Raw genomic sequence first — 13,584 nt, forward strand, 5'->3', positions numbered from 1 at the left:
ACAAAGATTCTAACATAGTGAATTCCTTTGCGGGGTGTGAAGGGAGTGGACTGACCCTAAGGTTTAGAGGGGAACCACTATAAACTCTCTTGTGTCTTTTCTTCTTCCCTTACTCTTTTATTTTTCCGCATTCATACCTTCATCATTATTTACCGGAAAAATTATCAACAACGCTAAACTCTAAAAAAATTAACCAATATTCCTATAAACCTAATTCACCCCCCCTCTTAGGTTACAATCTGAACTTACATGAATTCTACAATTCCCAACCAAAAATACACACAGAGGCAATTAATCACATAAGAGCACATATAACACACAATAAAACAATTAAATAAATAATAAAATAAATCTAGCGAAAAATCGGGCTCTTACAACATTAGCTGCTTCGATTTGTCTCCAAATTTCAGCTTGTCTTCGTCAAGTGCTTTCTGCACTGAGTCCCTGAAAACCGTACAACAAGATGTGTTATGGCCTAAGAAACCATGGAATTTGAAAAATCCTCTCTTTTTCCTTTGTTCTAATGGAGGCAATTTTAGGCCTTTAGGCACTACCATTATGCCTTCAGGAACTAAAAGATCGAAGATTTCATCACATTTAGTTACATGAAATGTATATGTTTTTGATGCATTAGATGGTTTCAACACTTTACATGTATATAGAGGTACTGGTTTTAATTCAGGGATATTGATTTCGCTTTCTTCGACAACACTCCAATTAATATCGAATTCTTGGTCGCTGTCGTTAGTGTCGACATATGCAACCTTTTCTTTCTTACTGAACCTATTAGTCCTTGCTTTTTCAGCTTTAAGTCTTTCAACTTGTCGAACTCTATCAGTCAATTGTGCCATATCCCTCAAATATTTAGTGTCCAACTTCTTTCGAATAAAATAGTCTAGGCCACCCGCAACCATTTCGACTAATTCATGTTCAGGCACTTGAGTAAAGCATCTACCTTTAAGGAGTCTGAACATATTTAAATAATCATCTACAGGCTCTGATGTTTTATGTCGAACACTGGCCAAGTCATTAAGACTAATTTTTTATTGGCCAATGTAAAATTGTTCATGGAGAGTCTTTTTTTAATTGACTCCAAGTAAAATTGGAACCTGGGGATAATGTTGTAAACCAGGTGAATGCATTTTTAGCTAAAGAACTTGGAAAGTATTTCATTCTCAAATTCTCATTGTTTTCTATATCTCCTGCCTCTGTCAAATAACGAGTGATATGTTCGACAGTGGATTCAGTAGTTTCTCCACCAAACTTGGTGAATTTAGGGATTTTCCATCCCCTAGGCAATTCTTCCATTAGTACATATTCAAATAATGGTGTCACAAAGTTAGGTCTGTGTAAGCCCATATTGAAACCATTTGGGTCAAAAGATTTTCAACTATGTTGGTTATATTATTTTGACCCTCCAAGTTATTTTGTTGGGCTCGCCTAACTATATGATCTGCATCTTGGTTTCTCTGAACCAATATTGAGATTCTTTCTTGTACCCTTGGCAGTTGTGGTTCGACCACAAGATGTTGCAATGGTTTGTAGGCATCCCATTGTTAGATCTATCTCCGTACACTTTGACATGCCTTGGATTTTGGTTTTGAGGTATTGGTATATTACGTGCAAGAGGAGTGCCAAAAAAATCAGCAATTCGCCCCATTTGGTCAGACAATGTGAGGTAACTATTGTGAGTCTCTGATAACACGCAAAATACATTGTCTACATAGTTTAATTTTTATTTATTTTAGAGTCATTTATTGTGTTTTGTATGTCTTCTGGCCAGCATTTCGTTGTGTTTCAGGTAACAAGGGTGTCAAAGATAAAAGAACCAAGAAGGAGGTGAAAAGAGCAACTTGAACCAGTCAATGATGCTCAGCCCATTACCATTAATGACATCATGTTGATGTCATGCTCAAGTGAGATGAAAGAGTCACGCTCCAGGCTTCCGTTTTTCTCTGCAGAAAACCTCAGTTCAATCCAAATCTTCTTTCCTCAAGCAAAGTGTTTTAGTTGCAATTTGAAAGCTATAAAAGGAGTGCAGCTGATCAGAAAAGGGTGACGCATTTTAGCTCCTAGTCTTAGGAATTCTGAAAACATCTAGTTTCCTAGCTGTCGTATTTTGATAATAGTTCTGAACTATGTTTTCTTTTCAATAGCAATTTTCAATTGTCCCTTTTATTATTTACATTCACGTTATTTTCCCTTTATTTTCTTTTCATTAACGTTGCGGCTTTTGCTACTTAATTCCATTCATGCTTGAGTTACTGTTCGGTTTCATTTCTTTCCAATATTCACGTGAAAATTGCTTTTCTGATATAGAATACTTCCAATTGACACATGTAAATGACCATATTGCCTCTGGAGGTAGTTAACTGCCGCTGGGAAACACGCCGGCTGTTAACTGCAGCTGGTACCCAACGGTTGTTAACTACCGCTCACACCAATTACAGAACCAGTGCAGTCTGTAACTGGTTTTGCCCAGGAAATGTGTCATGTTTTACCTGTAATTTCAAACGGCAATTCCGGAGGAAATCAAACCGAAACAACAACATCCAGCAATCATAAACATCAACATTTAATAGTTTATCAATTATTCGGTTACATTACACCAAACCGATAATGCGTTAACGTTTAACAATTGTTTGAAATTCATCAAATTTTCCACATTATGCAAAACATTACACGTAATGTACATTAATTACTAATAAATGCGAAACTCAAATATATTGATATACATATAAATAGTTAAAGGTTAGTTACATATCACCCAAAAAAAGATCTTCGGTACTTTGTGTTCGCCGCTCCGTTCACAAACCAACTCCAACATAGCATTTCTTCCTTCACAAAATCTTCTAATGACAACCGTAAATCCAGCCCTATTTGCTTGTCGACGGACCCAACCGAGCAATTCGTTTTTATCTTTTCATGTGTCTTGGGTTGAAAAGAAATGAGCCGTGTCCACTTCGTTGTCACGAAGTTTCCACACATCGGAATTGACGCTTGAAGCCTCAACTTTAACGGAGACTTCGACCTTAGCGGGAGCTTCAACCTTAATGGAATCGACAACTCTAGGTTTTCGATCACCCGGATCATCACCCGCATTCTCAACATTATCTATAAATAAACAACATACAAGTACTAAACTAATTAATAAACATCTATCTAATATCATATATTAACATAAACAAACAAAAAAAACAAAAGAAAAAAAAAATTGAAAAAAAAAAAATTTGGGCAGTAGCTACTGCCACTTAGAAAATTTTGAAAATTTTCTAAGTCTCCAGCGGCAGTTAACAACCGCTCACTCCCAGCGGTAGTTAACTGCCGCTACAACACGTGTCAGAACAAAAAAAAAACAGAAAAATCAATCAAATGCAATGGATTTTAATGTTGTAATACCTGTTCTTTGATGCATTTTGTGTGTAGAAACGTCTTAGCAATCGATCAGCAATAATTTGGAGACATGATTTTGACACAAAAATTTGAAATGGGGTTTTTTTTTTTGGTATGGTATAGGAATGAAATGAGAAAGGTGATGAGTAAATAGGTGAGGTAGGGGTTTCTGGTTTTGGGGGAAAGACACCAGCGGTCGTTAACAACCGCTGGGTCCCAGTGGCAGTTAACAGCCGGCGTATCTTCCAGCGGTAGTTAACTACTGCCAGGGGCTTTAAAGTCATTTTCATGTGTCAATTGGAAGTATTCCTTGTCAAAAAAGCAATTTTCTATTCACGTTGTCCCAATTTGTTTTTTTTAGGTCCATTACTGTTGCGCCTCTTTATTTTATTATAATTTCAATTCATGTTAGTATATATAGAAATATATCTTATGCATTCATGTTAGTGTTTTTCTTTCTTCTTAGAGAATTCATGTTAGTGTTATGCGGTTCAATATTTACATTCATATTTTAATTTGAATTGAAAACCTCTTTGTTGTTACTGCTACCGCATGCTGACTGTAGGTGCATAACACCCTGCATGTTGCTTTCATGCTATTATTTGTTTAGTTCGTTGTGTTTTGTAGTACGGTTCCTAAATTTGCAGTCTACATCGAATTGTTCGAGGGAATTTATACTCAATTAAAGTTGCCAGATTTTTACAGGTATAATTCATTTCCTTTTAGCATGAATCAATTAACATTTTGTGTGCTTAATATTATTATGCGCGAGTAGTCCCATTTGAGTCCAAAACGAGGTTCCGTCGTACCGACGGAACTCATGTAAATTATGCGCTTCTTTTAGTGTAACGAGAATTTAAACAATTGTTTTGAAAAATTCTGTTTTGTAATTGTTAAAAGTCTACTACGAAAGTAGAGACATAGAGATATCATTTACGCATCGGAAGAGCGAAAACGATATCCGACATAGAAAAATATCAAGTTTTTAATCGAAAAGGTTAAAGCGAAAGCATTTCTTTTCTTTTAATTAAGAGTTTATTGAATTTAGAAAAAGGAATTTTTAGGCCTGTGATTATACTCTACGAAAGTAGGTGTTTTACGCGTCTAAAAATTCCGACAATGTGTTGCGAAAGCAAACGTTGTCTCTTGTTCGAGAAATTCTACAAGAAGTTTTTAATTCACTCGTTACCATTTAATTGGCGCAACAATTTGCTTGAGTGACGGAAGTTGACGGTAACCGTCGTTTTGGCCTCTACTCATTTATTAATTAATTAAAACTCATTTTATTCCGCGCAAATTCCAAAATATTTTGATTTCGCCTTATATAAACACAGTAACAACGAACTTTGGCACTTGTTAAATTTGTCTCTGTGGATACGACATCCCTTTTTATACTAAAACGAAACAGCCGTGCACTTGCGGCCTTGTCAGTCTCCTGAATTAGAGGGTTAAAAACTGTACCAAATTGTTGGGTCAACATATTGACCATTTCATGATTACAATCTTCTATTTGGTGTCTCAAAGCCGTTAAAGAAGCATTGGTTAGTGATTGTTGAGGATTTGAACCAGGAATGTTTGCTCCAGGGTAATAGAATTGAGGGCGGATCACATTCAAACTCTCTGAGTAAGTAGATGGATTAGTATGGTGGCCCACCATGAAGGTTGAAGGCGTACCATATTTATAATACCTATTATTTATTGGATGAAAATCCCATAAACTTTGATTTGGCTATGCACCAAAACTAGCATTAGATTGGGCTGTCGCAGCAACGGTCGAGACCAAAGCATGCATAGTCGACGATATATGGACAGGAATTATTGCCCCCATCGTCTCGGTATGACTTGCGCCAATAGTTGGCGTTACTTGTGGGCTTTGTTGTGAAGTTGCATCAAACGTAGTATCCGCCATCGATGCCATTGTTGGGCTTGATGGCGAATAGTTAGTGCGTGAAGGGCGTACCATTTTTGGAAGTTGTTTCTTATTTCTTAAGAACATACACAACAAGAATCACAAGTCTTAAAAGAACAAATTTTTCAAGAAAAATTTAAACAAAAGCACAAACTGTCCCACTGGGCGTGTCAATTTGTTTACCTTGGTTTTTGGTAAACAACCGCTGGTTTAAAAATAGTTACTTGCAAGATCAACCAGTAAATCTCAGGACATATCGTGTTTGTTATTTTCCAAGAAAATGATGAATGTTCTTGATATTGTTATGCAGAATATGAATATAACCGTAGAATCCAACGAAGGTTGAACCCGTCGAAGTTATTTACAGAGGAGTAAAGTAAATTGCTTGAAAGAACAAGTAAATTACAATGAAATTTAAAGAAGGCTTAAATAGGTCTTTCGTCCCTGCAAATATAGGCAATTTGAATTTTTGTCCCTGAAGTTACTAATCCTTCCAATCCGCCACTGCAAATATTAATCATTTGACTTTTGGTCCTAATTAGGTTTTTTTGCTAAGGTGGGTTGTCATTAGCGACGTGGTGCCCATGTGGCAAGTGATGATTGGGCGAGGTGGTTGGCTTAAGTAGGTCTTTCGTCCCTGCAAATATAGGCCAGTTGAATTTTCGTCCCTGAAGTTACTAGTCAGATGTAATTAGGACCATTTTTCAAATGATTAATATTTGCAGTGGTAGATTGGAAGGATTGGTAACTTCAAGGACGAAAATTCAAATAGCCTATATTTGCAGGGACGAAAGACCTATTTAAGCCTTTAAAGAAACAAAGGTAAATTGCATTGATTAAATGTAAATTAGTACACAAATTCATACATTGTGACTTGTTACTCATTTCTCTCTGAATGCGGATAGTTTGAGTGTAAGTTTTCTGTATAATTGAATTGTGACCCGTTTTCCCTACGAAAAACTACTATTTATACTAAGTAACTACCTATGCAGATATGCATCGAAACATAACTACTAACAACGGTTACAGACACTTCTTTGAATTTCAAATAACATCCTTCGGCAATAACCGCTACATAGCTTCTTTATCTGGCACCAACTTCCCTTCGACTCTTGCTTCCTCGTCGAACTACTTCTCTTTGACTCCTGCTTGTCTGTCGAACTAATCACCATAAAGACAACAAATCTCTGTAAGTCCAAGAATTCGATCAAATTAGTGAGTCGAAACTCATTAACTCTCTTCAAAACCTAAGTCAAACTTAATTGACTGCATTAATTATAGCCTGTCGAAAATACAGGCTAACAATGATATATCCTAAATAGAAAAAATCAATACTTAAGAGTTAAGTCAATTACATATATACCAAATATAATAGAAACATCAGGTAGCCCGCACATATCGGTTTTCCACCGCCTATCGCTCGTATCTTAGATGTATCTGAAAAGTATTGGTAATTATTTAAAAAAAAAAATAATCTTTGAATACTCTTTTGATACTATCGGAAAGTATCAAATAAATATCGATGTAGGATTCGCAAACGATACTATACGTCATCAATTTTTAAGTATATGAGCTTCACAGCTTTTACGTAGAAAAACAAGTAAAAAGTCATTCTCGTAGATAGTACTAGCCCGTCCTCGTGAGCTTAGCTCAGTTGGTATGGACAATGCATAAAATATGCAAGGTCCGGGGTTCGAACCCCGGTCAGCACAAAAAAAATAAAATAGTCCTAGCTCATATTTTTGGCAACTCATTTGATTGATTTATTTAAGGCATTCCCTTCGGTGAGTGGGACCCATCGATGGCTTTATGTACTTTCTGATTGGCTTAATTTAGCCACCAACATTACAAGATAAATACCGCCTTCACACTCTCTCTCTCATAAGATCTTCCTTTCTTTCACTCTTTTCAAAAGCAAATCTAAAAGCTTCTTCACTTATATCATAGCATCCCTTTTTATTTATCCCTATCTTTCCTTGTCCCTTTCACTTTGATCTCTCTCTGTTTTTTTCTATCTCAAAACAAACACACACCATAGCCACCTCTTCTCTTCTTTGAATTGCGTGCAAACTTTCCTATTTTTGTTTTGTTCTCTTGCTTCTCTTACAAGATCTTATCTCACCCCTGCTTTGTTCCTAAGCTGAAAAACTTTTTTGAATGATTCTCTGTTTTCACATATAATGGTGACCCTTTTCATCTTTTTACAGTAACATTATTTATAATGGATTCTAATACTCATCAACAACAGAACCAATCCAATTCTTCTGGGTTGCTTCGTTTTCGTTCTGCACCTAGTTCACTGTTTCAAAATCTCACACCTTCTTTTCCTTCTTCTGGTGATTCTAATAAAGTTACTAAACATTTTTGGGATGGTTCTGAATCAGAGAGATTTTTGAGTAACGATAATAATAATATTTCTGGTTCATCTTGTTCTAAGGAAATGAATTCTGGTTATGGTGCTGGTTTGCCACCTCATTATCCTAGACATGGTTCTGCTTCTACTTCAAGTTCTGCTATGGATGGTTCTTTTGGATTGGTTGGTTCATTGGGAATGGATCAAGAAACATCACATGATAAGAGTTTTGGTTCAAATCTTCTTAGACAGGGTAGTTCCCCTGCTGGTCTTTTCTCCAACATTTCCTTTCAAAATGGTAATATGTTTTATGTTGTTATTTTGGTTTGGTTATTTATTTTACTTTATTTTTGGCTTTCACATTGGTTTCCGACCCACCAATGGTAGGCGACTAATCCGGCTAGTGCGTAGAGGCATGCGCACTGGCCAAGCGTTGTTCCCCTGGAAATCGAACCTGGTATTTCCCGAGTACGTCCTTGGAAGGAGCTCCTTGCCACTGGAGCCAAACAACTTGGTTTGGTTTGGTTATTTATAGCTGCAGGGTGTTCTTTTGGAAATTTTAATGTTGTTTTTGTTTTTTTGATTTAACTATGAGACTTTACATTTTTATGAGTAATGATATTAATGATGATATTTGTATTGGCTTATGAATTCAACTATCAAACTATGCATTTTTCTGAGTGATTTTTTGTTGTAAGGTGTTCTTTTGGAAACTTTAATGTTGTCTTTGTTTTCTGGATTCAGCTATGAAACTTTGCATTTTTATGAGTAATAATGAGAATATTGCTACTTTGGTTGATGAACTTAATTGCAATCACCTATAAGGCTAGAAATTGTGGTATGTATGAAAATGGAAAAAAAATGATTATGATGGGGACATGTACAATTTATGGTAGTAGTTTGGAATTTAATGATTCAGTTTGTGGATAAAATGACATGCCCTTATTCTTATCTCACTTGAAAATTAAATGTTAGTTGCCTAGTTTGAATTGAGTGAATCTCAGCTTTAGGTAGAAAGTAGTTTTTTTTGTGGAAATTATATTTTTCATTAATAGGATATGAAGGGGGTTGGTAAAGAGTATGAATGATTTCAACCACTTATGCTTTTATTTCCCTTTTTGTCACCCTACATGAGCTTTTGTGAATTGTTCGCGAATTAGGACGAACCAATTCGCAAAAGTACCGAGAGTTGGTATGCGAGTACAAGTTCGCGGTTCTCTGGTGAATGCGGCGAATTATGTGACTATGAGCTTACCTTTTATTTCTTTATACAATTCATTCTTAATGGTTTTTGATGATAATGTTTATAAATTGCAGGGTTTTCTACCATGAAAGGTGTTGGAAACTATGCCACGGTAAATGGTAGTAATGGCGAACTTAGTCCGTCTATTAACCGACTGAACACTCAACTCAGCTTCCCTTCAAGAAATGCTTCTTCTTTGGGAATATTGTCACACATCTCAGAAATAGATAGTGAGGACATTGAAACAACTAGCCCCGATGACGGAGGTAGCAATGCTGATTCTACTCACTATGGCTCTGGATTCCCCTATAGTTCTTGGAACGATACTCAGTCATTCACAGAAAATCTCAGTGGTTTGAAAAGAGGGCGAAGCAGTAATGAAAAAATGTTTTCTGATATTCAGGTATGTGTAGGAAGCTTAATTCACTTATTTTGGATTTCAAGTAAGTTTCAATTCTTATTGTTGATACGAATAACTTGTTTTACTCATCAGCGTGGAGGGCTTGGAAATCAAGTTCATACATTATCACATCAATTGAGTTTACCGAACACTTCATCTGAGATGATTGCTATGGAGAAGTTGTTTCAGTTTCCAGATTCTGTTCCTTGTAAAATTCGAGCGAAAAGAGGCTGCGCTACTCATCCTCGAAGCATTGCCGAGAGGGTATGGTTTTGTTTAAATGCAAAAACCAATTAGTTTTTTCAAGCATCTTATCATATCATCAGTAATCACAAGTATATCAAATGAAACTTTTGCATATAAAACATTTGAGGGATAGAATGATGATATTATTTAGACTATGTTGAATCATTGAAGTGTTTTGTAAATGATGATTTGAAGAAGTAACTATTTTCAGGTAAGAAGAACTAAGATCAGTGAAAGAATGAGGAAATTGCAAGAGCTTGTTCCAAACATGGATAAGGTACAAATTAGACACATCAATTTTGCTTGACTTTGGAACATATTGAATAATTAATTAATTAATAGTATAGAAGTGTTTGGAGGTTGACATTTCTTCATGTTCTTGGCAGCAAACTAACACATCAGACATGCTGGACTTGGCTGTTGATTACATTAAAAATCTTCAAAAACAATTCAAGGTACACATAAGGAGAGTTGATTTTGCTCTAGTTTCAATCCCACCCATTTAGTTCTTGAAATTGTAACTATCGATCAAATTTGTCCATAACTTTAATGAATTAGCAATTATGTCTTTGAAATTGTATCACGTCAATCAAAATAGTCTCTCTATTAAGTTCAGTCGTTAGACAACATCATGTGGCCCTTAAATGATGATGTGGAATTTCATGTGGACTCCACGACGCTGCCACTTCTCTAATAATAAAATTGACTTATAATTTTGTTATGCACTAAAAGCTTAAGAATTACATTTTTTGTTCAAATTTTCAAGTGAAAATAACTCTTGAACTTTTACCCAATTAAGTATAGCTAATAATTTCACGTGTATGTGTCGTAGAATTCACATAGACTATGACATCTTCATTTAACGTGTCACATTATGTTGTCTAATAACTAATCTTAAGGACGAATTTTACCGATGAATTTCAAGGACTATTTGTTGTGTTGAAAATTTCAAGGACGAATTACAAATTCACAAAACATAAGGACGAATTTTACCCATGGTTATAATTTCATAAATTCTTATTCATTTCACCCTTTATCATCATAGTGATTGATATTAACTGGTTAAATTTTACACTCCTTTTTCTATTTCTTGCAGTCCCTAAGTGATAAACGAGCAAACTGCAAATGTATGAGGATGCAGAAGGCAGAACAAAGAAGCTAATATATAAATGCTACTGTATTATGTTTTTGTTGAGTGTGACCCTGAATTCAAAGCATGTAGGTCCTCACCACAACAAAAAGTTTCTTTAGATTAAAGTGGTTTCAATTACAGAGCAATAAAATCCAATAGTATTAATCTATATTGGTAATTTTGTATAGGGGAGTACTAATAAATGTTTTACTCTTAATGTATCGTTTTTTTTTTTTATTTATGTAGCAATTAAATGTGAAAGTTTTAGATTTAGAAATAGGATTTAGCATGGATCTTGTAAATTAGATTGGGATGAGGCTGATAAATGAATTTAGTTTGTTTCAAGGAAAAAATTAATTTAGTTCTCTTAATTTGAAGTAGTTTAAATTGGATTGGTTTTTGAATTTGTTTGTTTTATTGCGGAACGATATATAAGATTCTTTTTTGGTAGTGGTTGATGTTTGAACTTCGGACCTTGTATATATTATGCATTGTCCCTAACTGAATAATTATTTGTTTTCATAATCATTTGTATTGAACCTAAGAATCACAACACTACATAGAAAAAATATTATTTTCTTTGAATGAATTTATATATCAAAACTTTCTAAATATAATTATCAATATCAATGTCATAATAGAAAAATAACTTCCAAAACGATTATCAATTTTAGTCAAAATAATTTCTATTAGCAAAAATTACATATAGATATTTTTTTAATAATGCATGTAAATGAATGTTATTTAATGATTTTTTATTTTATTTTTGTTATTGACCTAATTACTGTCGGACACTCAAATAAACACATGCCAAGAGAAAATTTGGTGATCTGGATTCGAATCCGAGATTCTACATAAAATACCTCCACAGTCAAATCACTACTATATTATAACATTGAGAACAACAAAAATATATATTATACGCAAACATAATAATAAAGATACATGATGATAAATAAGGTGATATGAGTTAACTTCTTAGTTCTGTAAAATTTTTGTTTTGAAAAATTGAATCTTCTCATATTTGAATCAAACATAAAACGAATATGTCCATTATCTCACTATATTCGGTGAATATAATCCGATCCAAATCTTTAGAAAAGGAAAACTATTAATTTGTCATGTTCTTATTAAATCATGCATGTCAAATGTTTTTGCCCAAAGTAGTTGAGTTGCAAATTACGACCTGCAAAATGTTATGTCATTGATTGATGACTTGTTCGATAAGGTAAAGGTTGGCGCCCGCCTTTATTTATGACGTCCAACTGGAAAATATATCTGCATTTCATGATTTTCTTGTGCCATCCAACCTTATCCTCCTATATTCCCCACCACTTTCCATCTCAAATAGTGAATAAACAAAAGGAGAACACATGAACCATGTCATAGTCATAATCCCAATTGGGAAACTTTCTCCTTTTTAAACTAATTTTTTTTGAAGGATCCTTTTTAAACTAATTAGTTTTCTTTTGACGATAAATAATAAATGGATCATTTTTATACATCAAAGATGTGAAAATAACATGACATGACATGTTAAATAAAAAGTCGTTAAAAAAATAATTTAAAAGTCGTTTTTTGAATAAAAAATATTTATTTTTAGTTTCTTTAACATATGTGATGTGTCATAAAGACAAATATTAACGTGACATGTCCCTAAACATAATTTCATTAGTGAAAGCTTGGCCATAAATGGGTCATGTTAAGAACTATACTCTAAAAGAGAAAATTTATATTGTAAAAAACATTTTGGATTTTTTTAACTAATTTCAAATGGATAGAGTATATCTTCCTCGTGAGCTTAGCTCGGTTGGTATGGACAATGTATAAAATATGCAAGATCAGAGGTTCAAATCTCTGCCACCAACAAAAAAAAATGGATAGAGTACTTCGATATAATATAAATTTGCTAAAAACAAAAAGATGAGTTTGTGAACAAACTCACAACATTCGTGTTAATAGCATAAAATGAAAAAGTACATAAGCCTATAAATATGTCTCCGGAATATCCATGTCACCAAGATCTGCAACGTTAACGACACTAAAGTCATTGATTGGAACTGCACTGGATCATAGGTGATCTGACAATATGAAACAAACAAACATCTGAACAAGATGAGAATGACAAACAATTTCGCACAAAGACGACAAACAAAACAACGTTGCAATAAGGCGAAGAAAAATTGACTCTTGACCATCCCATTTTTGATGGATGAAGGAGAAAAAAACTAGGATATTTTTAACTAATTCATTATATGTGTTCTAGTACATTATTACTGTATTTGCCTTTTTAACAAATAGCCTTTACAATCCACTTGGGTTGGCCTGATGTTATTGACTTGAGACCTGAGAGTGTGCTCCTCCTGAAGGTCTCGGGTTCGATTTGCCATGGTGTCGGTTTGAGTGAGTTAATTTAGCTTCTTCAAAAAAAAAATAGTATATACTATATTTTGAAGGTGAGAAAAACATGGGGGGGGGGGGGGGGGGGTTGAATTGTGTAGGCTTTTTCAAACTTTTTCTCTAAGTGTTTCACAAGTCAAAGTCTGAATGAATTCAGAGTCTGAGTGCGAGAGAGAGAGAGAGAGAGAGAGAGAGAGAGAGAGAGAGAGAGAGAGAGAGAGAGAGAGAGAGAGAGAGAGAGAGAGAGAGAGAGAGAGAGAGAGAGAGAGAGAGAGAGAGAGAGAGAGAACAATTATATAGGTTCCTCCTACAATTCAGGATTAGTCCAGTCCCCTTTCACTTCCATGAGATTTTCACTATAATCACAACTGATTACAAATGCTCAATGACACAAGCAAGAGACTTTCAATGATCAATCACAACTGAAAGAGACTTCTAAGAGTTTAAAAATAAAATATTTGTTTTACACTTGATATACAATCAGAGGTGTAAGCAATTACAAACAGAA

The 13,584-nt window shown here is 34.5% G+C and overlaps 2 protein-coding genes across 2 annotated transcripts; one reads left to right on the forward strand and one right to left on the reverse strand.

The window, feature by feature from the left end:
* Nucleotides 1–371: 371 nt before the first annotated feature.
* On the reverse strand, nt 372–1,308 carry LOC146955143 (uncharacterized). The gene is made up of 2 exons (XM_085747822.1): nt 1,110–1,308; nt 372–955 (listed from the first exon to the last, which is right to left on the reverse strand). The coding sequence occupies exons 1-2, from the start codon at nt 1,306–1,308 to the stop codon at nt 372–374; spliced, it is 783 nt and encodes a 260-aa protein (XP_085603948.1).
* Nucleotides 1,309–7,185: 5,877 nt separating this feature from the next.
* FBH4 (basic helix-loop-helix (bHLH) DNA-binding superfamily protein) lies at nt 7,186–10,845 on the forward strand. The gene is made up of 6 exons (XM_085720274.1): nt 7,186–7,953; nt 8,973–9,301; nt 9,392–9,562; nt 9,756–9,821; nt 9,931–9,999; nt 10,641–10,845. The coding sequence occupies exons 1-6, from the start codon at nt 7,524–7,526 to the stop codon at nt 10,704–10,706; spliced, it is 1,131 nt and encodes a 376-aa protein (XP_085576400.1). The 5' UTR covers nt 7,186–7,523; the 3' UTR covers nt 10,707–10,845.
* The last annotated feature ends 2,739 nt before the right edge of the window (nt 10,846–13,584 follow it).

This window comes from Medicago sativa, chromosome 1, assembly GCF_051527215.1.
Source record: "Medicago sativa cultivar Bolivia chromosome 1, Bolivia_mono, whole genome shotgun sequence".
Lineage (NCBI taxonomy): Eukaryota > Viridiplantae > Streptophyta > Magnoliopsida > Fabales > Fabaceae > Medicago > Medicago sativa.